A 25,688-nucleotide genomic window follows, 5' to 3' on the forward strand; every position below is an offset into this window, starting at 1 on the left:
ATTCTGGAGCCAGCGCTCGTTGTCCCACTCGCCGAGCACCAGCCGCTCCCACCAGTCCGTGCTCGTGGGGTAGCTCCACAGCCGGTGGCGTGTGCGGCGGGGGGGGTGGTGTGTGTGTGGAGGGCAGCAAGGGCTGGGGCTGCTTCCTCATCCCCTGGGGGCAGCTCCTCTTCCACGAATAAAAGGTGATCAGCTGCCTCCTGCATAGCACTGAGCAGGGCAAGCACTGCTCCTGCAGGGGTGGGTGGGTGGACCTCTGGCTGCTGCTGCTGCTGCTGGGGGTCCATACTGCTTCAACGTGGTGTGCATGCCTGTGGCTCTGCAGACCGCGTGCTGTGCAGGCTGAGTGTGTCTGGGAGGGGCCCTTTAAGGGAGTGGCTAGCTGTTGCCCCGGAAGTGCTAGTCCGCCCTGTGACCCTGTCTGCAGCTGTTCCTGGCACCCTTATTTCGATGTGGGCCGCTGTGGTGTGTAGACGCTCCCCTGCAGCGCCTACTTCGATGTAGTGCTGCCCAACGTCAACGTTGAACGTCGACGGCACCAGCCCTGGAGGACGTGCAGACGCTATTCATCGAAATAGCTTATTTCGATTTTGCTACATTGAAATAAGCTATTTCGATGTAGCGTCCCCGTGTAGACATAACTAAGATGCTTAACGGATAAATTACCTTATATTAATTGCCACAGTTTTTGGGAGACAAGTTCAATCAAAAGCCTCTTGTATTCTCTCAGGCCAGGAGGCTGCTACAAATGTATACCTTTTGTCCACCCTTTGGATAGGATCCTTTTTTATCTCATATCTGCCTGGATGCTGTAAGCCATAAAGGATGAGAGCCCTGGAGATCTTAGTACTCTTATAATAGACATTGATGTAACTTTGGACTAATCTGAAAAAAATCCATGTGCAACCACAAGTTTCTATTATGTCTCTGAGCCTCAAAAATCAGTCTCATGTCTGTATGTAGATTGATCTTTTAACAAATGCACTCTCTTTGCTTTTTTAATAAATGTTATTCTAGTTCATAAGAACTGACTGTATGGGTGTATTTGGGATAAGGTCTGAAATATTTGTTGACCTGGAAGGTAATGTGTCTGACCCTTTGGGACTGATAGAACTTCATCTGACTGAGGCGTCTGGGTATAAGCCTGAATTTGAATACTTTTAGACAACAGCACTGATTGGACTCAGATTGACCTATGAGGTAGTACATAAACTGTTTTGTGCTGGCTTGGTGACTACAAACAATTGAATGACCACTACCTTTGACGACTGGCATCCATTTATTGGCTCACCTGGCTCCCTTGGGACACCAGTTATTACACCCTCAATCCCTGCCCCAGCCCTGAGCCTGCTCTAGCACCAAAATTTCCCTCTGGCTACATCTACAATACAGAGTTATTTTGAAATAAGATATTTCAAAACAGCTATTTCAAAATATCTTATTTCTAAATAACACAGCTAGGCTGGGGCTACACTACCCCTCCCTTTTGGAAGGGGCATGTAAATTATAGGGATTGGAACTGTTTAAGGAAGTGCTGATATGAATATTCAGCACCTCATTAGCATAGCAGCAGCCTTTCACTCTTCGAAAGTACTGCTTTTGAAATGCAAACTGGCTGTGTAGACGTGGGTACTTCGAAATAAACCCCAGACTTCAAAATTCCCTTATTCCCAAAATGAATTAAAGGAGCTAGATGAGGTCACTCAATTGTATTAATGAACTATATAGGCTATAACATATTAACATAATGTGAGTTGGTAGATACCTATACAGGTATACTCCCTCTCAGGGGTATTCTCTTTTTTATATGGTAACCCTACCAGGCATGGTTTCTGTACAGGGGGATAGAGGACACTTCAGCTGGCATTGCTGTAGCAGTGGGGGCATGAGCAACAGCCCAGCAAGAGAAACTCCTTGTGTCTGAACACCACAGGTACTGGGACTTTCAGGGATGGTAGTGAAGGTTCAGTCGTGGTCTTCCTGCACAGTTTTTGGCCTCCAGGAACCCAGAAGGAAAGCTGACATTTTTAAGTTTGGTCTTGATCACTTGTGAAAACTCTCATGCAGAGGTCCCATTCCCTCAGAAAACAGAGAAAAGGCAAGCCCAACAACCTCCCCACACTCTGGTATCACATTCAGCAGGAGACTTCTTCCCACCCAAATGACATTGCATTGTCCCCACGCTTGATATCAGAGTAACATACAGGGATAAAGAACTGTATAGGGGAAATGAAAGGAGGATAATCCCTGGTAGGTGCAAAATGACACACTCTGGGTGGCTGTGAGTAGCCAGGACAGGAGATGGTAGGATGGTGAGGGAGTACAGTGCATGGGATCATGTTTTTGGATGGTGAGTGCAGTGTAGGAAGGAACAGGGAGTTTTGACTGAAGGACCGCTATATCTTGAAAAGGGCATTTGTATAAAACATAATTTGGAACACAACATGGATGTCACACACAAACACAACATGAACTGATTTGGTCATCTGCAACCACCCACCTTCCAACTTCCCTGCCAACTCTTGTCTCTGATTGCTACATCTTTGTACCATTAGACCATCCTATGGGCAAGGAATATGTCTGTGTTTTGTTCCATAAGGCATCTTGTACTCTGAGTGTTGTGACTTGATTATAAATACCTGCAATCAGAATACATCTGTTTCATCTGTAATAGCCTCCCCGATGAGCCATCACAGTTTCCGTGACATGGGAAACTTACTGAGAAACCAAATTCAGGAGCTGAGCTTTTGTCACCATTCAGTACTCACATCTTCCACTCTACTATTTCTTTGCTATGAATGGTCATAATTTATATGTTAATAGTTATAATCACTAATTGTAAGCAGGCCCAGTCAACAGCACTGGGGAAAAGTATTTTAAAAATAGCAGCTGTGGCTCTTTTCTCATCACGTAAATGGACTGTTTTATCTCAAGACTCAATGAACAGACACTTTAGCAAATGGTGATTGATAGGCCTCACAGTGGAATGGGGCTAGCGATCAATCTCTTTCATGTCTCTAACATATGTAATCCTCCCGAGACATCATTATTCAAAAAGCAATTCAAATTAAATAGGGGGAAAAAAAGAAAAACAGAATGACATGCTTACTGTAGCTAATTCATCAAACTTGCCAAAGAGTTCATTCAGAAGCTTCACCAGCTCTTGAGCAGTGCACTGTGATGCCAAACTAGTGAACCCCACAATGTCCGCAAACAAAATGCTGCAAAGAGAAGGAAGGAAACATTAGTGGAGAACACACCTTCTTATCCTACTTATGTTCTGTGCCCTGAGTGCTACCCAGCTCACAAACCCAAGCAAACCAGGATTCCCACCAATAAAATGCTTTGCTGAGCACAAATCTCTGAGATAAAGTATCATCTTGCATTCAAAGCACAAAACTATGAATCAGGAAAACATGTCTTCTGTTCGTGGCTCTGCCAGAGGCTTCCAAGGACCTCAAGCAAGTTTTGTGGTCCCATGATGGTAAGGGTCTGAGTGCCTGTCCGTTAGGATAGTGGAATTATCTTCACTTTACAAATGGGAACTGAGACACAGAGAGGCTGGAGTGTCTTGCTCCACATTAGCATGCAAACCTGTGTCAGAACAGGGCTAGTAAGTCTTAGGCTAAGACGCAAACCACTGGACCAACCGTCTACATGTAAAATAGACATAATTCGCACAAAGTACTGCGAGGCGCAAAATCTTCGAAGCTTTTGAAGAATTACTGCTGTGGACCAGGACTCGAGAGATCTGGGTTCAACTCTTGCTTTGCCAGAGACTGTAAAAAAACCAATGGGCAAATCACCTAGGTTGGACTTTTCAAAGCACCCTAAGGGAGTTAATGACCAAAATCTATTACTGGGATTTATATGCCCAACTACCCTCTCTGCCTACGTGGCACTTTGCTACCTCACGGGAATGTTAAGGAGATAAATCTGTATATTCTTGGGAGTTACACAATTATGGTGTTAAAAGTGCAATAAGTAGTTAGGAAGATCCTTGAATGGAACTGAATAGAAGTACTAACCATTCAGATTAACTCATCTGCTGGCCCAGGCCTCAGGCCAGCTATGGAAATCTTATAGATTTACTCACATGCAGTACCCAGCCTAAATAACATCATTTTTTAATATAGGTTTATAAAAATGCCACCAAAGCATGCTCTAGATGTGCTCGCATAACTTAAAACATGTATTGAAAACAGCAATTTAACATAACCCAGGACAAATGTCTCCCCTCCAAAATAATTTTGCACTCTTACAATTGAAACTACTTCCCACCCAATTAACATAACAGGTGCTCGAAACATAAATTTAACCAGATTCCCAACCTAGCCCATTGTCAAAGTCACATCAGCTACCCGGCCACCATAAATCCTCCCAATCCCTAATTTGATTCCATGAAATTGCTAAAATTAATTCTGCCCCCCAAAATTCTTTTTAGCTTCCCAGCCTAGGTAACCTAGCCCAACACAACAAAACTGAGCCTTCTAAATTTTAACAGCTCCAGACCTAGCTATAGCTATGCAAGCACATATGTGCTGTTGTCTGAATCCTTGGAGTAACTCCTCTTTGCTTTCTAGAACTCACTTTCTTAGTTCATTGTTTAAACCAGGGGTCAGCAATCCCCAGCACTTGTGCCAAGGATGACATGTGGGCCGATTTTCAATGACAGGTGAAGCAGGAGCTCAGCCCCACCCTCTTCTTCAATGCAGCTGGGAGCTTGCTCAAAGCCATGCCACCTGAGCATTAACAAAAGAGCAGCTAATGCTACCAAATACGACCTAAAAGGCAAAGCTCTGCATCTTTATTTATTTATTAATGAAGATGTTGTAAGTGGGACTATTAGTGACTTTAAAAAGTATCACTGGTGTTCTGACTGTACATAGAGATTAAAAGGTCAAATTTCAGCATGCCTCCGCAGAAAGGTTGCTGACCTGGGGTTTAAACATACAGGGCTCAGGAATTTCATAATTGATATCTGTGATATTATATACATTGGGGCAGCACCCTGTAGCCCCCATATTTCTCATTTTGTATATAATTGTGATATTGCATATAAAGCATGCAATATCAGTTATCAGGGGAAAGGTTATGATCTTCTGAAAGTCATTTCTCTATCCATATGTGTATGTCATTAATGAAGATGAAGTGAGGAGTCTTGAGCTGTAGGACAGTCATTAAAACATGCAGTAAATTGGGAATCAGTCAGATATTAACTCCCCAGAGATAAAATCAAGGAAAATAACCAATGCCTAGCAGGTATCAAAACAATAATCTGCCCAGTAAGGAGGTTACAATTCAGTGACTCACCTGCACGAGGCCACTTCTGGAGAACTGCTTAACCTTTTCTGGGGACTCAGCAGTGTCCATCAGACATGCATGGACTTGGGATTCTCCAAGCACATGGTATTGAGGGTATAAAAAAGATCACAGGGGCCCCAGGCTTTGCCTTTCTCCTGTCTACACTTATGCTGCAAACAAGAAGGATAATGAGAAGAAGACTGTAGACTCCAACTGAGGAGACTGGCCCAGATCTAAGGGACAAATATGTATATTAAGGACTGCAATATCCAGTGTGAGAAACACTGCTTAATCTAGTTGTTGCCCAGTCTAACAGGTTTAAGAGTTTAGACAGTGAGCAGTAAAACTATTGACTTTTTGCATTTCACTTGCAGTTACTTAAAATCTATCTTGTGTAGTCAGAAAATTGTTTCACCCTTTATCTTTACCAGTCCATTTTCTTGAAATGTTTTAAAGGTTGGAGTATATCCAATTTGCACTGATGGGCTACGTCTACACTAGCCCCAAACTTCGAAATGGCCACACAAATGGCCATTTCGAAGTTTACTAATGAAGCGCTGAAATGCATATTCAGCACTTCATTAGCATACGGGCGGCCGCGGCACTTCAAAACTGACGCGCCTCACTGCCGCGTGGCTCGTCCCGAAGGGGTTCCTTTTCGAAAGGACCCCGCCTACTTCGAAGTCCCCTTATTCCCATGAGCTGAATGGGAATAAGGGGACTTCAAAGTAGGCGGGGTCCTTTCGAAAAGAAGCCCCGTCGGGACGAGACGCGCGGTGGTGAGGCGCGTCAATTTCGAAGTGCCGCGGCCGCCCGCTTGCTAATGAAGCACTGAATATGCATTTCAGCGCTTCATTAGTAAACTTTGAAATGGCCATTTGTGTGGCCATTTCGAAGTTTGGGGCTAGTGTAGACATGGCCATGAAGTGATAAACCAATCAATAAATTAAATGGTATATTCCTGAGCTACATCACTAGGATCTGTGGGGGCGGGGAAAGTGGGATTTGGCTGCTGCCTTCCTCTGAGGAAGTCATGGAGTGGCTTTGGAAGCATTCATACAATCTGGCGGTTGGGTGTGTGACTCCATGCATGTGATAACAGGGCCTATCAGGGTTTGCTGCTTGTCACTAGCAATGCCTTGTGAGAGACATTCCAGACTGGTGCGTTAAAAGGGGCACAACAATACCACAGTCCTAAGCTGTAGTCCAAAGTTCCTGTCACAATAGCATTAATGTGTATTAGTATAATAAATATTTTTAAATATAAAATATGTGTATGTAAACATATATATCTGTAGTGCCTTGTGACAACAATGTTATCACCAAGAGATACCTTGGAGATGGCATATTAAAAGACTTAAATTGAACAGAAATGAATATGATAGTGCCAAATACTGCTCTTCATATTTAATCACAGAGCTTTGCCAACTTACTTTATTTTGCACCTATAGCATCCTTGCTTGACAGACCTGGACTTGTCTTTCATGAAATCAGTCAGTCAATGCCAAGTCATCATATTAAGTTCCCTGAAGTGTTTGAAATAGACTCAGATGTGCACTGAAGATTTCTAGAAATTGACCCAAACACACACTAGTACTCAGATATACAAAAGGTAAAGATCAAGGAAACAAACAACCAAACACTGTTGCACCATCTAGTTTTCAGATTTCAATTATAGTCAATAAGACATTGATTTTTCTCATGAACAAATAGCTATAATGGATTAAACTCAGAGAGAGTGGGTTCTCTGCTGGCAAGCAGCCTGATGAGCCAATGGGAAGAGAGAGGTTCTCTCTTTTTTTTTTTTAGTTGAAGTAGTTACCTGCTGAGGGGCTTTTCATTTGTGTGGCTACAGGGGAGAGAGACAGATGTTTAAGCCTGAGCAAGCTTAAGGAATCCAGTAAATATCCAGCCACTAGAAGATTAGGGCATACAGATATGTAAGTAGAAAGGAAATGTTTAGTCAGATGTGATCAGGTTATTTTTATTTTGGGTTGGTGCAGGCCTTCCGAGGCTGGCTGATGTAGTACACTGTAAATTTTAAACTGAATGCCAGGGAAGTAATTTTCTGTGCTTTAATCCACTTTTTTTTTTCAGTTGTTCTGTAATATTTAGCAACCAAATTTGCTTTGTCATATAAATATTTTGTTTGGTTAATAAAACACTTTTTTTTAAAGCTATGATTTGATTCATGTGCCCTAGAGAAGGTTCTGTGGGTATACATGTCTAAGACTGAAAGGTCAGCTATCAGATTGCAGCTTAGTTTCTTCCTCTTTGTTTTCAAGTTCTCTCCTAGTGGAGGGTTAAGAGCTTGGGGTAGCACCACAGGGAGACATCCCAAGTGTGTTTGCCTGGGCTTTAGAGGTTTTGTCTCATTTGGGTGGTGGCAGCTACCTCTCAGGGTCGGGGAATCTGTAACCCTGGGAAGATTTAAAACAGAAGCCTATGGAGGCAAGGTATTTTTAAAGCCTCTTGCAGGCTCCCACCTTCTGCACTGAGATCGTCAGAGTGGGGATCAGCGCTGATAATGAATTATTACTGTTATGTTAGAAATTCTGTGTGTGTGCCTGTTACATCAGTTGTTCCCATGATCCTTATAAGCAGTTTTTCTGTTTACACCTAGGCTGCGTATACACTAGCATTGTTCTTTCGAAAGAGGCATGCAAATGAGGGAAATCAAAAATGCAAATGAGGTGTAGATGTACATATCTGGCACCTCATTTGCATATCCTCCTTTCAAAAGAAAAAAAGCAGTGTAGATGCTGCTCTTTTGAAATGAAACCCCATTTTTTGAAAACACCCTTCTTCCTAAAAATTTGGGAAGAAGGGTGCTTTCGGAAATAGGGTTTACTTTCGAAAGAGAAGCCTCTACACTGCCTTTTTTTCCCCTATGAAAGAAGCTCTTTCAAAAGATGGATATGCAAATGTAGTGCCAGATATATAAATCTGCACCTCATTTGCATTTTTGACTTCCCTCTTTTGCATGCCTCTTTCAAAAGAGCAATGCTAGTGTAGACAAGCCCTAATGTTTTGCTCTCCACATTTTCCCATTCCCATAAAGCCATATTTTTAGCAGTAGTCAATACGAGACAGCCAAATATCTCATGAGAGGTCTCATCCTGAACACGTAAATTTAGCGGATACAGTTTTAGAAGATAAGTTTCAGAGGGTTAGCTGTATTAGTCTGTATCCGCAAAACAGTGAGAAGTCCTGGGTACCACAGGACTTCTTGCCATTTTAGGAGATGTTAGTTTTAAAATTTTATGGCTTTTTTTTTTCAAATATAGCATCTTCTTTTAAAACATACAAGACATATTTGTAAATGTTTTCATTTCACACATTGCTCGTATATGCATAACTGTGAAATATATTATTATGAAAAGAGAGTTGCAAATTGTATATTGTATGTCACAGTTACATTTGTTCTTGAAATCTGAAAGGTGAATTTCTATGTATCAATACTGTTAATTGTAGACATTTTGTGAAGTTAACACAACCTCTATATGTTATCTTACTTTATGGTCATTTCCAATTTTAAGGCTTGGTGTGGAGGGTGTTCTTTGTTTTTAATAACTGTAAGGTTCATGAACATTTTAATTGTAATGTTACTATTACACTCAGTTGAATGTTAATTACAAGTCTTTATTATTAAAAATATATAATGTTCAAAAATAGCTGTTTTGAGTACAAAGGAAGTGAAAATGTCAAAGTCAAAACTGGATCCAAAAATGAATTTTCCCACCATGTGCGTATATACATGGATTCAATTTTATATGATTTCAAATAACTGAAAGATACCTGCATAACCCCATGTATAGCTTGGTCAACACACAATGAACAAAACAGAGGCCCTGGGGATCTGCGTCTCGTGATGTATTAAATTATATATTTTCATTACTCCAGTAAAAGCCTACAAGAAGTCTGTAAATCCTAATATTTATTCTGTAAGAAATATGATTTAGAAATGGATTTATTCTGAAAAACTGACAATACCAACAGCACAGACAATAGTATGCAGTGAAACGGATGGGGGTCTTCCAAATCCCAGGCCACTGATGTATTACAGCCTCGCTCATTCTAAGGTTTGTTGTTATGAAAAAGAATGAGGTGTATTTAAGCCCTATACTATACTTATGATTTTCAAAAAGTATTTAATATACACAAAAGTGGAACAGAGACTCATTTTTCCAGTTAAAAATATTTAATACCATATAAATATTAGGGATCAGCTTGATACTTCATTGGTTCCATGTACTCTCCATATGTCAGTATTTTCTTTACTACAGCATTAATCTCTCTAGTTCAGCACTCTCTGGTTGGTTGGTAATGCTGCTAAACAATACTGACCTCCTGTGATTCAACCTGTGTTATATTTTAGTTATAAGGTCCTTGGGTACAGAACATGTTTTTGTTACATGGCTGTAAATTACTTGGCACAATGGAATCCTGGTCCATGACTTGGGCTTATACACACTGCAATAATAAAAGTAATAATAATTCTATTTTGTGTGAGAAACATCCCATTTCATGATGTCCTTTGTTGGAATGGAAGGGACATTGGAGGAAAAATGCATCCTTATAGTAAGAACATGAAAGGATTATATGCTTTGGGGAACCACAGGATTTATAAGGTTGTTAAACAAAATAATTACAACAAAATAATACACTAGACGAGCCTATGCTGTGATGTTCTAATTATTTACAATGCAAACAGTAAGTGAATGGTCCAAGTCCATACCTAGTTCCCAGCAGAGCACAAAGACCCCAAATTATTATCCAAACTCACTTCCAGTCAGAGCTTTGGCTTTGCTGTTCTCTCAAAAATAATGCCTAAGCCATCGCTCAAGGATCTGCTTTGCCATAGCTCCCAACCACCATCCTCATAATCCTGATGGCGCTATTGAGGTGCACCTGGCACAATGAGTCAGCTGATGTTCAGCAGCTTTCTGCGGGGTTCCTACATCTTCTCTGTAAGCTATGCCTCAAAGCCCTGCAGCATTTCAGACTAGAGCTAGGCTGCTCCCCTACAGCAAATGCCATTAGAATTCTTCACTGCTATATGCCACTCTTAAAATAGTAGTATCTGCCATTTTGACAGGAAGAATGCTGCAAAAGCCACAGCAAATTTAACTACTACACGTGGCAAATGTTCACTTTTTTAACAGTGTTCATGCGTATACTTTATTCATACGAACAGTCCTATTGACTTTAGTGGAACTACTCACCTAACTAAGAGTTCAGGCCCTTACAGTTTAGGCCACCTTGGATCAACATACAACACAAATGATATCTTGGTATACCATGCTGTCACAGAAAGGAATCAACAACAGCTAGAAAAATAAACCAATTTCTAAGAGTGTATCTACATTTGAGTTGGGAGGTGTGATTCAGAACGTGCAGAGATGAACCTGTGATAGTTCTAAAAACATCAGCATAACCAGCATAGCAGGACAGCAGGTTGGTCTAGCCAAGTACATTCTCAGTGGGTACATATTCAGGCAGCTGGCCTGAGCTGCCACCCACATTACCCAGGCTATGCTGTTATTTTTAGCATGTCAGCTCAAACACAGCTGGCATGAGTATGTCTATGTGTGCTGGGAATGACACCTCCCTGCTCCAATGTGACTTGAAGTCACTAAGATCCAGAGTTGGCTGTGCATATTATGAATGGGGTGCTCACAAAAATCACCTGGGCTTGTTGGAGCAAAAGCATGGAGAGAAAATATGCTTTTTATTTTTTAGAAAACCAATTCATAATGAACCCTGTGCTTTATGAGTGTCACAACACAAGCTTTGAAATCTCATTGCCGGGTGTACTAAGGAAACTTTAAAGTCACCTTGACATTTCATACCGTCTGCTTTTTAATAGGACAGGCATTTCTGCTGTGATCTTTCTTAGGCATGAAGATGCCACTCTTTATCTAAGAAATCTACTGTTTGTTAAGAATAGTAGCCTGTGTTTAAGCCTTGAACATCCAGCCTTTTTAGGGTGGCAAGCATTCACTTGAACAATACAAGGGATTTGCAAAGGGACTATTTTCACAAATTTCAAAAGAATAGAGCGCATAAGGTTTGGTCCAAAGCCTGCTAAAGTCACTGGTAATGTTTCTACTAACATCAGTAGGCTTTGGATCTGGTACTCAGTTTGTAAGAGATCAGTATTTTCAATCGCATTGATTGTTGCCCAGAGATAGTTTATTACTTGCTCCTTATTAAAATTAGGCTAAATTAAACTACCCTACTAGAAACTAGAATAATGGTAGTAGCTCGATGTTCATTATCCATTTATACCTTCAGGCATCTGATTCACAGAGCAGAGTAAGTACTCATCTATTTATCATCTAATCTGGCCAGGTACATCTACACTACAGAGATCTTTTGAAAGAAGCCCTTCCAGAAGGTCTCTTCTGAAATAGCTTCTTTTGAAAGAATGCATCCACACACAATAAAGCAGATCAAAAGAGTGATCTGCTCTTTCGAAACAGCATCCACACAGCCTCCCACTCTTTTGAAAGAACAGACCAGGGATCGAAAAATCAGGCGCCATGAGGGCTGCTCTTTCAAAAGAAGGGCCCTGAGGAGTGTCTACACATGTTTTCTTTGGGAAGAAGCTTTCAAAAGGAGAAGTTCTTTCTGAAGTGGGAGTGGAAGAGCGCTTTCAAAAGGAGTAAAATATTCATTCGATTTAATTTCAGAACACTTTTTGTGTGCAACAAGAAGTCCTGTGGCACCTTATAGACTAACAGATGTTTTAGAGCATAAGCTTTCATGGGCAAAGACCCACTTCATCAGGTGAAAGCTTATGCTTCAAAATATCTGTTAGCCTATAAGGTGCCACAGGACTTCTTGCTGTTCTCGAAGATACAGACTAACACGGCTACCTCTGTGATTTTTGTGTGCAGACACTGCACAGGATCTTTTGAAAGAACCCCCGCGCTTCTTTCGAAAACTCTTTCGCAAGAACTTGGTAGGGTACACAGAGCCACCACGTTTCTGTAAGCTGCACATATTAAAATCTCTCTGTTAGCACCTGATTATGCATGGGAAGAACTAACTGCTGAGTGGAGAAACACTCAGATTCCTTGGAGGTTCCATATGCAGTGTGCAGATGAGCTCAGTGTGTTATTTTTATTAATCTTATAGCAGCACCTAGCAACTCCAACCAGGACTGGACTCCCATTTATGTGGGGCATTTTACATATACATAAGATGATATTGGTTTCCACCCTGAAGCACCTTTTAACCTAAAGAGATAAAGCATACAAAAAGTGGGAGAAAGTATTATTATCCCCATTTTATAGACAACTAAAGCAAAGACAGATCAGCTACTCTGATCCACCCTCATTGTTCCACACTAAGACAGCTTTTCCACACCATCCTCTCTCTGTAATGCCTTTTCCACATCTTTCTTGATGCCATGATCATGTCAGACACGCAAATGTAACCACATCTTTCTTTTCTTTTATCATCCATTTATTCTATGAAGTACCTTCCCCCTCACCCCAGGGAATCAATGACACTTGCACCTGTTCCTTTTGTTACGTTGAGAAGCACCATTAAAAACAAAACACAAGCAAGCAAGTAGTCCTTGTATTTCTTAATGACTGACACAGTTGGTGTTTCTCTGAGTTCAAGGTCCATCCATAAGATAACCCCTAAATATTAGACAAAACGCAGGAAGAGGAAACAGAGCTACCCAGAATAGTACAGATTTCATCTGCACACTATTGATTCCCATCAGGTTATAAGAAGTCCATTTCACCTTTTCGCTGGAAAGCTTCCACAGATCCACATTTTCTGGTTTTATTAATAATTGTGGCTTTAAAATAACTTCTCATAATAGAAGTAAAAAAACAAAGTAGTTCTTCACATCCTAAGGGTTTTTTTTAAACTCTAAATAATACGAAAAGAAATGATGCTGTAAATAGCTATGTACCTCAGCTATGAGAGAGCCAGTAAGAATAGCTTGTCTCTGCTGTGCCGTTGATTAGTGATAAGCAATGCTCCCTCTAATTTCTCTCTCCATAGGGAGAATAAATTTTGTTGTGCTCACCAAGGCACTTGCAGATATGCACCACCCATAGATACACACACTGCCCACTTTAAGGGTGAGTCTACACTAGGAACTAACTTTGAAGTTAACTTTGAAGTTATTCACGACATCAAAAGTAGCCAGCAGAGAGTCTACACACATTTTCCCTGACTTTGAAGTTAACTTCAAACTAGGGAGACCAACTTCAGAGTCCTTACTCCATTCCAGGAATGGAGTAGTGCCCTACTTGGAAGTTTAACTGCGAAGTAGGGTGGGTGCAGACACTCATCTTTGAAGCTGCTTATTTCGAAATACAACTTCAAAGTTATTTTTGTAGTGTAGACACAGCCTAAGTGTCTGGGAATGCTCTGCTAATGAGCTGAGTGGCACCCGAATCTGTCAGCTTTCAGGGAACACTGGTGGTAACTATATATTTGGGAACCCATCTAGCAAATTAAATTCAGAATGATATTGCAATAGTGATAGTGACAGAAAATAAGTATCTTCAAAGAAAAACGTAAAAAAACGAATGATGGTTGGAGAAGAAATATTGTGCAGATAAGGACTGAAGAACACTTTAAATCATAATTGATACTAACATCCTAAGGTATTTATTTAGCACTAATAGCTAGCACAGCATTGCATGAATAAGAGCCAGAATCTGCTGTTTCTTACACTGCAGTAACTCCATTTATGTGGCTGGAGTTAAAAGCGGGGATACAAGAGTATTGGCCTCACAATCTAGACTTCGGCCTCACAATCTAGACTTCAGTACTGGTTGCTCTCCACATATAATAGTCATAACAACAGCTCCTTCTCAAGGACTTTACCTTGATTTTTTTCCCCTTAGATAAGAGCTTGTGACTCTGTCTTCCATTTAGCTGAACCTCTTCTGTAAAGGTTGTGTGTAAGAGAAAGTGAGCACCTAGCTCCAGTGTATTGTAACTAGCCCCTAGCCCTACACTTGGCAAGGTGAAGACATAATCTCTCTGCCTCAGGCTATTTATCAGTAAAACGATTAAAACATGAGTATACTTTTTTTTTTTTTTTGGTTCATAGGAGTTAGGAGCCTCAATTATTTAATGTTCATGACTTCACCATTTGTGACATCCTTGAATACAATATGCTGGATACCAGAAGTGTAAATGATTATATAGTTGATATAATTGTTAATGACAGATTCATTGCATCTTTAAGTGAAAAACACCTCTCAATAAGCTTTTAAAATTTCTCATCTAAAATGTAGTAATTTTATTTTCATTTTAGGATCAACACTTAGAAAAGAAATCACTAAAAAGTTATTAAGTTGCCAAAATGCTTGCAATTTCTGGGAGGGATTTACTGATAACACTATAGCCGCAACTTGTAAATGCAATGGTGTCAGACTAAAGGCAGAAGGTAACTTGTTGTTTAAGAACAAAAAAGGTTTAAATGTGATCCATTGAGGTTTACGGAGTATCATCACCAGCAATAACCAGGGCATCAGTGCCTGGTGGTTTCTGATGCCTCTCTCAATATTTCCTTCCATCTTTCCCCGTCCAGTGAGGCATGGCTTAGTTTCTATAGACTAGCTCCACACCAATCTACTATGTCATCCACCCATTCTCTGTGGCGTCTGCCTCTCCTATTTGAACCATCCATTATGCTGAATACCAGGGTCTTGATCTTCTGTTCATCATTCATTCTGCAAATATTCCCCAATAGCTGTAACTTGCATTTTATAACCTTCTGCAGTAGGTTCTCTTTCAGCTGTATCTTCTTATATAATTCCTCATTGGTGACCTCCTGCAGCCATCCTACTTTCAGGATCTTCCTATAACAACTCCTCTCGAATGCCAATAGTTTTCTCTTCGAATCTTTCCTTATCACCCATGTCTCACATCTGTACAACATGCTGCTGAATACACGTTTTCAAGACACTCAGCTTTATTCCTAAACTAATCATTTTGCTTTTCCAGATTTTATCCATCGCCTTCAAACTCACTCTTGCTTTTGCTATTCTAGTCACTATTTCCTCCTTACAGCCTAGATCATACACTATGTTGCTCCCCAGATATATGAACTTCTCTATGTTCTCTAGTTCAATCCCATCTACACTGATCTTCCTTCCTAATTCCTTATTCCCAAATACCATTTTTTTTGTTTTATCGATGTTCATAATCAGTTTTACCACTTCCCTTCCTCATTTAGCACCTGCACAATTTTCGCTAGCTTCTCCTCATCTTCCTTAATGGTAGCTATATCATCCATGAACCTCAACTTGTTAATTCTTATCCCGTGCACAGATGTCCCTTCTACCTCTTCCTTGGTCTTGTCCATTGCTCTCTCTAGATGCCCAATGAAGATACTCAGAGATACCGGATCTTCTTGTCTCATACCTCTACTCATTCTATACCAACTTCTCAACTCTCTGCACATTCTCACTGCTGCCTCCGCACCTGTCATTGATATCCTTCAACAACCAGATCAGTCAGCTATCTCCTATGTATGACTGCAACACCGCCTAAGTAACTTTCTGATGTATGCTGTCAAATGCCTTCTGAAAATTTATGAAGCAAGTGTATATGTTCTTTTTCTTTCATTGAGCTTTCGCCACTATCATTGTTAGTGCCAGGATCCCTGTATGGTACTTCTATCTTTCCTGAAGCCCACTTGCTCATTTGCTAGATGTTCTTCTATCTGCAATCTTAGTCTTTCCATCAGTAACGTCATCAGTACCTTGCCTAGGTGACTCGTTGGGGCAATTGTTCTGGAGTTCTTTCACTTCAATGCACTTCCTTTCTCGTGTATTGTCACTAGCATAGATCGTGTCCATTCCTCAAGTGCCTTCTCTTCTTTCCATGCTATACTATATAGTCGGTGTATTTCCTGAATCATACTTTCTTGGCCATATTTAATCATCTCTCCCATGATCTTATCATTTTCAGGGCTTGTTCTTTAGTCATTTCACTGCTCTTTCTACTTCCTCCTTCAAAGTATCAGTCTCGCTCTCAATGTGCAGCAGGGACATCTCTTTCAATTCTATGATGAGTCTCTCTCGACACTGATCATTTTGCCTTGTCCTTTCTGGCCACTTTCCTTACCTCATTGCATTTCACCCTATAATGCTGTTCTGCCCTCTTGGAAACATCCCTTCTGATCTCCAACACTCTCTTCTCTTGGACCAACTTCAGTGCCTCCTGTGTAATCCACTTCTTACTAATTTTCTCTTCTTCTGGAACAGTCTGCTCAATTGCCTCTTCTATCGCTGTGGCTATCCCTTCGATTCTATTATCTAGGCCTCTCTCTGTGGTCACATTCCAATCTTCTCTTTGAGTGCTGCTCTGCATGCGTTCCCTATTTCTTCCTTGCCTAGCCTTGTCTCGCTACATCTCTTCTTTTTTAAGACTGTGGAGCGAGTCTATATCTGCTCCTTTGAAAGTCTGGCACTGCTGTACTGATATAACCCATCTTCTTCCTATCAAATCATATCTATCATGTTCTTGGACTTCCCATTGTTTGATCGCTATGTCCAATTCCTACAGTCCTTTTGTTGGAATCTCATGTTGCAGATCACCACCTCGTTCTCTTCAGCAAATTCTAGTGGTTTCTCTTCTTGTTTGTTTCTTTCTCCATATTCAAACCTTCCCATGATTCTCCCCCAACCTTCATTAGGTGTTGTGACTTTCACATTCCAATCTCCTCCAATGATGAACACATCACTCTTTGGTATCTCCTCCACCGTCTTTGTCAAGTCTTCACAGAATTGCTCAGTCTCTTAATCTGTACTGTCTGACATGGGTGCATACACCTGAATGACCAAGATGTTGAACAGTTTTGCTTTGAATCTCACTACCGTCAATCTTGCACTTACCGGTTTATATCCTAACGATATATCTCTCGCTCTTTTACAAAGAAGGAATACGACTCCTGCCTCATGCTTCATTTTGTTCCCTAATCAAATGACTTTGCAACCACACATCTTTCCTGGTGCCGTCCAACACATCTCCACCACTCTAAGGCTACGTCTACACGTGCCCCAAACTTCGAAATGGCCATGCAAATGGCCATTTCGAAGTTTACTAATGAAGCGCTGACATGCATATTCAGCGCTTCATTAGCATGCGGGCGGCAGCGGCGCTTCGAAATTGACGAGCCTTGCCGCCGCGCGGCGCATCCAGACGGGGCTCATTTTCGAAAGCACGCCACCTACTTCGAAGTCCCCTTATTCCCGTGAGCTCATGGGAATAAGGGGACTTCGAAGAAGGTGGCGTCCTTTCGAAAAGGAGCCCCGTCTGGCCGCGCCGCGCGGCGGCAAGGCTCGTCAATTTCGAAGCGCCGCTGCCGCCCGCATGCTAATGAAGCGCTGAATATGCATTTCAGCGCTTCATTAGTAAACTTCGAAATGGCCATTTGCATGGCCATTTCGAAGTTTGGGGCACGTGTAGACACAGCCTAAGTGTATTGTGTCGGAATCTCTCCATGTCCTTCTGGAAGCAACTCTAATTTTCCAGTCACCCATGCTATTTGGACATTCCATATTCCAACTGATAGTATATTTATGGAGCAGCATCAAGTTAAGATGCAAATGCATTTTAAAGTTTTAATTTAGCCCCCACTCCTCCATACACAAGGCTTTCATTGACGTTAAAGGGAGTTTAATTCTTTGAACTGCCAAGCAAACACAAACCAACATGAGATTAAAACGGAAGCTTGAAATGATTTATAGATGGAGAGATTCATCTGTGAACAGCTAAGAATAAAGAGAGACTAAACTCACTGAAAAACATGCTGGCGCAATATTTTGTAGCAAGCTAAAAAGCACATTTCCAGCTTGTCCCACAATGGCTACGTCTACACGTGCCCCAAACTTCGAAATGGCCATGCAAATGGCCATTTCGAAGTTTACTAATGAAGTGCAGAAATGCATATTCAGCGCTTCATTAGCATGCGGGCTGCAGCGGCGCTTCGAAATTGACGCTTCTTGCCGCCGCGCAGCGCGTCCCAACGGGGCTCCTTTTCGAAAGGACCCCGCCAACTTCGAAGTCCCCTTATTCCCATGAGCTGATGGGAATAAGGGGACTTCAAAGTAGGCGGCCTCCTTTTGAAAAGGAGCCCCGTCGGGACGCGCCGCACGGTGGCAAGAAGCGTCAATTTTGAAGCGCCGCTGCCGCCCGCATGATAATGAAGCACTGAATATGCATTTCCGCGCTTCATTAGCAAACTTCGAAATGGCCATTTGCATGGCCATTTCAAAGTTTGGGGCACATTTAGACACAGCCAATGGGGACTAAATCCAGACCACATTGTGACAAGGATATTCAAGAGATTAAGATGACATGTACTCTCATCACTCCACTTTCCCTGAAACTTTAGGGTACAGTCTGGTAGTTGGCATCATATTTTAATAACGCACTGTTTAGTTAGTACCCCTCTGTTCAATCATCCCCCTCTGGTGAACGCTGTGCAAAGGATGAGTCTGGTATTGGCTCACATTTTCAAACATTGGAGGTGCCAAGTTCAGTCCCCGGTGATGGTCCACTATGACACTAATTATGCTTTCTCCATGGGAAGCATTAACAGGTCTCAGTAATTAGCTCTAAGCTTTCTTGGTCATCCTCACAAATGAAGTAGTGCAGGTGCATCTCTCAGCTAGCTGATTTGGGGGGGGAGGATAGCTCAGTGGTTTGAGCATTGGTCTGCTAAACCCAGGGTTCTGAGTGCAATCCTTGAAGGGGCCATTCAGGGAATCTGTGGCAAACAGATTAAAAAAATCTGGCAGGGACGGCGATAGGTCCTGCTGTGAGGGCAGGGGACTAGACTCGATGACCTCTGAAGGTCCCTTCCAACTCTATGAGATAGGCAACTGGCTGTAGTTACCTTGATGTGGAAGACATCACTGACTGTAGAAATTCCACCTGAGGATAATGCACTGAAAATATCCTGGTGAGACTGATTCCAAGTGTCACCCACTTATCTCCGGTAGATTGCTGCACCAAAGTAAATGGAAACTTGTAGATAGAGAAACTCAGCTCTTTAAAAGAGTAAGATAAAAACGGTTCGTTACAGAGCTCAACATGACTGGTTCTGCTGGGCAAGGTCTTGCTGATGGTATGTCTGAGAAAGAGAAACATAGAATCCAAGGACTGGAAGGGAACTTGACAGGTCATTGAGTCCAGCCCCCTGCCCTCATGGCAGGACCAAGTGCTGTCTAGACCACTCCAATAGACATTTATCTAACCTGTTCTTAAATATCTCCAGAAATGGATTCCACACCCTCCCTAGGCAATTTATTCCAGTGTTTGACCACCCTGACAGAATGTCTCCTTTGACTCTGTCACAGCCAGAGCATAGGAAGTTGATACACTCTATTTAGCTTAGATGTTTTCTTCAATTTGTTCTCCTAGCTCCCATCCTTATCACATCATCATTTGTAGGCCACCTGTGAGTTGCAAAGATGATAGGGAGAGTGGCATTTCAGTGTTAGCCATGAGAAATAAATATAGGGACAAGATTTAAAAACAAAAACAAAACAAAAAAAAAACCTAGGGACTTGAAGCTAGGTTCCTAAATCCATTCACTTACTCAAAGAAATGGCTTGATTTTTGAAAGGATGGAGTTCTCATTCAAGGGAGGAATTTTCACAATGGGCATAAGTGACTTAAAAGTCCAAGACCTATTGACTTTGAATGGTACTTGTCCTCCTAAATCACTTAGGACCTCTGAAAATCTCACCCTAAGTGTAGAGCTACAGACATCTATTTTTGAAACTCTCAGCTTGGGTTACGTGAAATCCAAGATCAATATAAGTGCAGTAATATCAAGCTATTGCATTAAAAATTATGAGCCAGGATCCAAAGAAACACGAGACTGGCTTAACTTTTACCTTCTGATTTCTGAGCCTGTAGGAGGCACTGGGGTCACATGTTCAAGCTTTTCTCTGACATTCTGAGGTTAGAAATTATTTTTTAAATGAAAAATTTGAAAGCCTCGTGTAATCACAGGCTTCCAGGAACTGAGGCATTCAAAAACCAAACAAACAAGAAGAAATCTACCATTAGGCCTACATTAAAATCAGGAGAGTTGTTAAATACTATGGCCCTGTTTACACATGCCCCTCCCTTTCGGAAGGACATGTCAATAAGGCACTTTAGAACAGACCAATGAGGTGCTAACATGCATCTTCAGCCCCTCATTAGCATAATGACGACCAGTTGCACTTTGAAAGTGCTGCTTTCAAAATGCAAACTGGCTGTATAGATGTGGGAACCTCGAAATAAACCCCACGCTTTGAAATTCCCCTATTCCCAGTTTGTTTTGGGAATAAGGAAACTTCAAAGTGTGGCACTTATTTCAAAGTGCCATTTTCTGTACAGCCAGTCCACATTTTGAATGCAGCACTTTCAAAGCGCGACTGGCTGCCATTATGCTAATGAGGCACTGAATATTCATGTCAGCGCCTCATTAACCTGTTCCAACGTGCCTTAATAACATGTCCCTTCCGAAAGGGAAGGGCATGTATAGACAAAGCCTATAAATGTTAATGTCCTGCCCCTAGTTAAAAGGAAGTGTTTTTATCTGGAATATCCAGCTGAAGTGTTTGGAAGCCAAATATTTTTCTGAGGTAAAGTCAAAGCTTGCAGCATTGTGCTTGTGCAATGCAAACAAAGTAAAACTGACTAGAAACTAAGTACAAATTTAAGTGAGAGTAATTACTCTGTTTTCCTTGTCTAAGCTGAATACTGGAGGATATGAAAACAAGATCAATGCTGGGGTTTTTAAAAATATTTCAGTTGTAATAATACAGTAACCCCCCAGATACGCGCATTCGGCAAGCATGTATCTCACGTTTACGTGAGTGGAGTGTGCAGGGGCAGTGCCATGGGTGGGGGTGGGGCAGGGAGACCCGCAGCCCCACTGCTGCAAGCCAGCTGGGCAGTGCCTGGTCGGCAGAGCCAGTCCGGGGGTACCCAACCAGGGGTGGGGAAACCTGCAGGCCCATGTCTGCAAGCTGGTTGGGTAGTGCCCAGCTAGTATAGCCAGCCAGCCAGCTAGAGAACCTGCAGCCCTGTGGCTGTACCCTTCTTTCCTTCCCCCAGCGGCACAGCTCTCTGAGAACCATGCAGCTGGGAGAAGGGAAGGAGAAGGCTTTTAGCCTGGTTCCCAGCTCCTCGCTTATGGAACCTGGAGCTGACCAGCCATGAGCTGGTCAGTTTCTCAGGTCCCGCAAGCCACAGGGAGCAGGGAACCAAGCAGCAGCCTGTTTCCTGGCTCCCCTGCACTGGTGGAACTGGGAAACTGATCAGCCTGGTTCCTGGCTGCCCAGCTCTGGTGGGTTGGTCAGTTTCCCAGCTCTTGTAAGTTCCAGCTCCCCCTGACTTGCGCAAAAATTCTAGTTATGCGGGGGTTGCAGGACTGCGACCCCTGCGTAACTCGAGAGTTTACTGTATAAGTTTCTGCTAACAACACCGCTAGTAAAATAAATAACTTGAATTAATGGATGATTTAACTCGGGCTTTGCGGTAGCAAGAAAAGAAAATGGCAATCTGGAACAGAAGACTCGGTGCTCCTGAGCTCTAGCAGGGCCAGGTCATGTGAGAAGAGTAGGGTGGGAGAGAGACTGAGAAGGATAGCGAGACTGACATAACAACAACTTGTTTCAGAAGGAGTGCTCCTGGAACAGCATGCTACTTAACAGAAATGTGCCTTCCTTCAATAATCTGTGAGGCTGAATACTCAAGTGATAAGGCACTAACATGCTTCTTCCTAAGATGACAGAGGGATGACAAAGGGATGCCCTGCACTGACATTTACTTCCTTCCCATTGTCCTGATAAATAAGCCAATTTTAGGGGGAGTGTTGGTGTGCAGGGGGTGGGGGGGCATGCTTTCTATTTGTAGGGAAATACAAATAATCTGTTATCATGCAAAATAAATATTTGTATCAACCACAAATATAATAAAAAGACTGTATCAAATGACTACTAGGTCATACTAGTCAAATTTTGTTTCCTCCTAACATCATTATTCTAATTATTTATCAACTCAAAATTACTATCTACAGTCTCCCTAGGCCTTCCCAACCTCCCACAAGGAACACAACACATCTCCATTGTGTCCCCTTTCTTGTGCTGTAAGATCTCAAAGTCGCTGCATGTCACTATATTTGCACTGCTTTACATTATTTCACCAGCTGGTGTCAATCCTACCTAACATTGTCATGCCTCTGAATGTAAATCTTGTGGAAAATCCTTTCGGGTGGCTTCAGGAAATCTTCCTTCATTTCCATGGCAACATTCCTTGGCAAAAGACTCATCAGGAGACGTTCCTAAAAGAAAATGCAAACCCATTAGATTCGAGGCATATCTTCTTCCCCATTCAGCAATTCTGAATAAAAGTGAACCTTTCCTCCCATTCTAGCATATGTTCTGAGAATTTCTGTTCCATAAAGAACAAGGACCCTTCTCCTTTCTGTTGCCTACGGGAGATACTTTTCATATTCTGCTATATAAAAGAAGGGACTGAGAAGTCAGGAAATAGCTAGTTTCAAAGCAGACAATTGTCCATCATTATACATATCATAAAAATAATAAAACTTATAATACCAACTTATTATATCACCAGTATCACTTATCTATGAAGGAATTCCAGGATAATTTGCTGTGCACTTGCATCTACTCCTTTGGAACTCACCGGGCTTGTCTACCCTTGCCCCCAGCTTTGTAGGGGGCATGTTAATCAGGGGAATGGGAGATTACTAATGAAGTGCTGCGGTGAATACACAGCACTTCGTTAGGCTAATTCTCCCCAGTGACAACTTCAAAGATTCAAACTTCGAAGTGCCGGCATGTGTGTAGCTGTGGGCACTTTGAAGTGCCCGTGCTACTTTGAAGTCCCTTTACTCCCATGCCAGCACTTAGAAGTTTGAGACTTTGAAGTTGCTGCGTGGGAGAATTAGCCTAATGAAGTGCTGAGTATTCACCTCAGCACTTCATTAGTAATCTCCTGTCATCCTGATTAACATGCTCCCTTCGAAGATGGGGGCAAGTGTAGACCCAGCTACTGTGTTTTGTCACTAAGTCTATTAAAATAGGTTTTTAAACAGTGAGATCTGTTATAATTTTTTCCATATAGCCTGAATCAACTGAACAGTAATAAAGGGACATTTTTGCAATATATCGGACAGCATTGAAAGGTCTAGTTCCAGCAAGCACAATACACAAGTGCAGGTTTAAGGATGCAAGTTTCTGCAAACAACACAGCTCACATGTCATTGAGAGTGATTTTATTACACATTGTTCTCCTGGCTTGCCCAAAATGCTGTATTTCCAAATGCTTCAGATCCCTCTGACATTGGTTAAATTAGTGTTTCTCAAACTAGTTTGGCCATTGAATGCTTTTGGGTTTGGAATATATTGATGGAACACAAACATGCTGATGGAGGGTTGAGGGTGGAAGATTTCATATTGAAAAATGGCCATACATAATGCTCAAAAGTTGATTTAAAAGAATTTTTAAGATGTCCTTTATTTTACAGAGAACAAAAACAACAAGAGAAAATCATCTGAATGAACACCTAATATCCTTCCAATATGAGGATTGTTAGAAGCCTATAATTAAATATAAAAATTAAAAATTAAGTATAAACCCATAACAAAACATGAATAAAAGCCGCTGAAAGAAGTATGCTTAGTGTTGTTCTGTTGTACAAAAATAGAAAGGACAATATTGTTCAAAAAAAAAAAAGAAAAAGGACTGTTCTTCCTTAAGTCTTAAAACAAATTAGGTAAAAATTTTAAATTTTGTGTTTTTATAAATTTGTTATTTTAATACAAAACTAGTGGAAAATAAAAATAATTAATATTTGGACTTTTTTTTTAATAGGAAGAGGGTTTTGCATCTTTTGATCACAAATCCACTTACCATTAGGAACAATGCTGGGGAGCTGGATCCTCATATCAGGTGCAGCATCACATGATTTCTCTGAACACGACTTGTGCCACGACAATCAATATTGACTCTGATTGTTTCTGGATGAGTTGCATGACAACTATACTATTATGAATGTGTTATAAATATTAATATACCTACAATCTAAATACTATTGAAACACCCTAGTACTTTTGATACAAGCTTAATTTCATATTTAAGATTTTTGAAGGACAAATATCGCCAGGATCAATTTTTTTTCATGTAACACCTGTTTACATTTCATGGAACACCAGTATCCCATGGAACACAGTTTGGGAAACACTGGGCTAAATTATATTTCCTACACAGTGACCTACTCATATGTGCTAAAAAACGTGTCAGATATGCTATTTAGATATTCCCAGAAATCTTCAAAGCTAATACAATCTGAGAAACCAGCAGTATTTCATATTTCACTCTTAAATGTGTCAACTTTTGCCCTACAATGCACATTTAAGGACACAGCTCTGCAATCAGATCTCCTAGCATCCCATAGGGCTCCATGTGGGAGGAAGAACCTCTGCTTCTGCATCTGACTGTAAAGTTCAAAGCTCAAATAGTACAGGTTGAACCTCTCTCATCTGGAACTCTCCCGTCTGCAAACATCTGTGGTCTAGCATGAATTTAGTTAGCCGGATGGCCACTTCTCATAGGTGTGGCCAAGTCTCCCACAATCCCATAAATTTGTTTACAGCCTCTAGTCCTGGCTCTCGGTGTTCTGTGCTGTGACTTAGCTGTAATTTACCCTCAATGTCTTCTAACTCATTTTAAAATACAAGGGAAAAGCCCATTTCCCTTTGGCCAGAATTTTAAATATTCAAGCAATACAGAATTGACTTCCAGATTACCTGAATAAGGAATGATTAAGAAACCCATGGTTTGGATCTGTATGACTGAAACAACAATCCAAGCTATGGAGAACATGGTCTGCATAAGTCCCAGAACAGAACGTGGAACTTGGTCAGGTTTAGGAAGCAGAGTCTGGACTTCCATGAAGGCACTGTCTACACTGTCAATTGAGAGACAAGGCTATTGTCATTCACAGAGGCTTGATCCACATTCTTTTTCTCTCTCTCTCTCTCTAACAAATGCTTTGCTCTGGCAAATGCCAGTGTAACCAGTGCTTTCTAAGCAAAAGTGCCTTCTTGATGACAAAGCAAACACAGCTCTTGAGGGGTGGAAGTTTTCAATAAACTGTATTACATGGCCATGCCTCTAAAAGCTTTGTAGTGTAGACAAAAAGCTTTGTAGTGTAGACAAAGCCTCAGTGTGTCCCATTTTTGTGTTGTATGTGTGACATCAGCACAGCTTCATGCAGTACTGAAACAGGAACAAGAGACAGGATAGCAAGCTACATCTGTGCTGACATTCACGCTTGAGCAGCTGCTGCCAGTGATGAGGCT

At 41.4% G+C, this 25,688-nt stretch overlaps 1 protein-coding gene across 3 annotated transcripts in view; it reads right to left on the bottom strand.

Moving 5' to 3' along the window:
• ADCY1 (adenylate cyclase 1) overlaps positions 1-25,688 on the bottom strand; it is a 275,196-nt gene that overhangs the window by 127,300 nt on the left and 122,208 nt on the right. For all 3 annotated transcript variants that reach the window (XR_012644541.1, XM_074988049.1, XM_074988050.1), the window contains exons 3-4: positions 22,524-22,642; positions 3,110-3,221 (exon numbers count right to left, since the gene is read on the bottom strand). Coding sequence is in view for 2 of the 3 variants with exons in the window: in XM_074988049.1 (XP_074844150.1) it covers positions 3,110-3,221; positions 22,524-22,642 (231 nt within the window). In the remaining variant the exon portion in view is untranslated. The remainder of the gene's footprint in view (positions 1-3,109; positions 3,222-22,523; positions 22,643-25,688) is intronic.

Source organism: Carettochelys insculpta, chromosome 2 (genome assembly GCF_033958435.1).
Source record: "Carettochelys insculpta isolate YL-2023 chromosome 2, ASM3395843v1, whole genome shotgun sequence".
Lineage (NCBI taxonomy): Eukaryota > Metazoa > Chordata > Testudines > Carettochelyidae > Carettochelys > Carettochelys insculpta.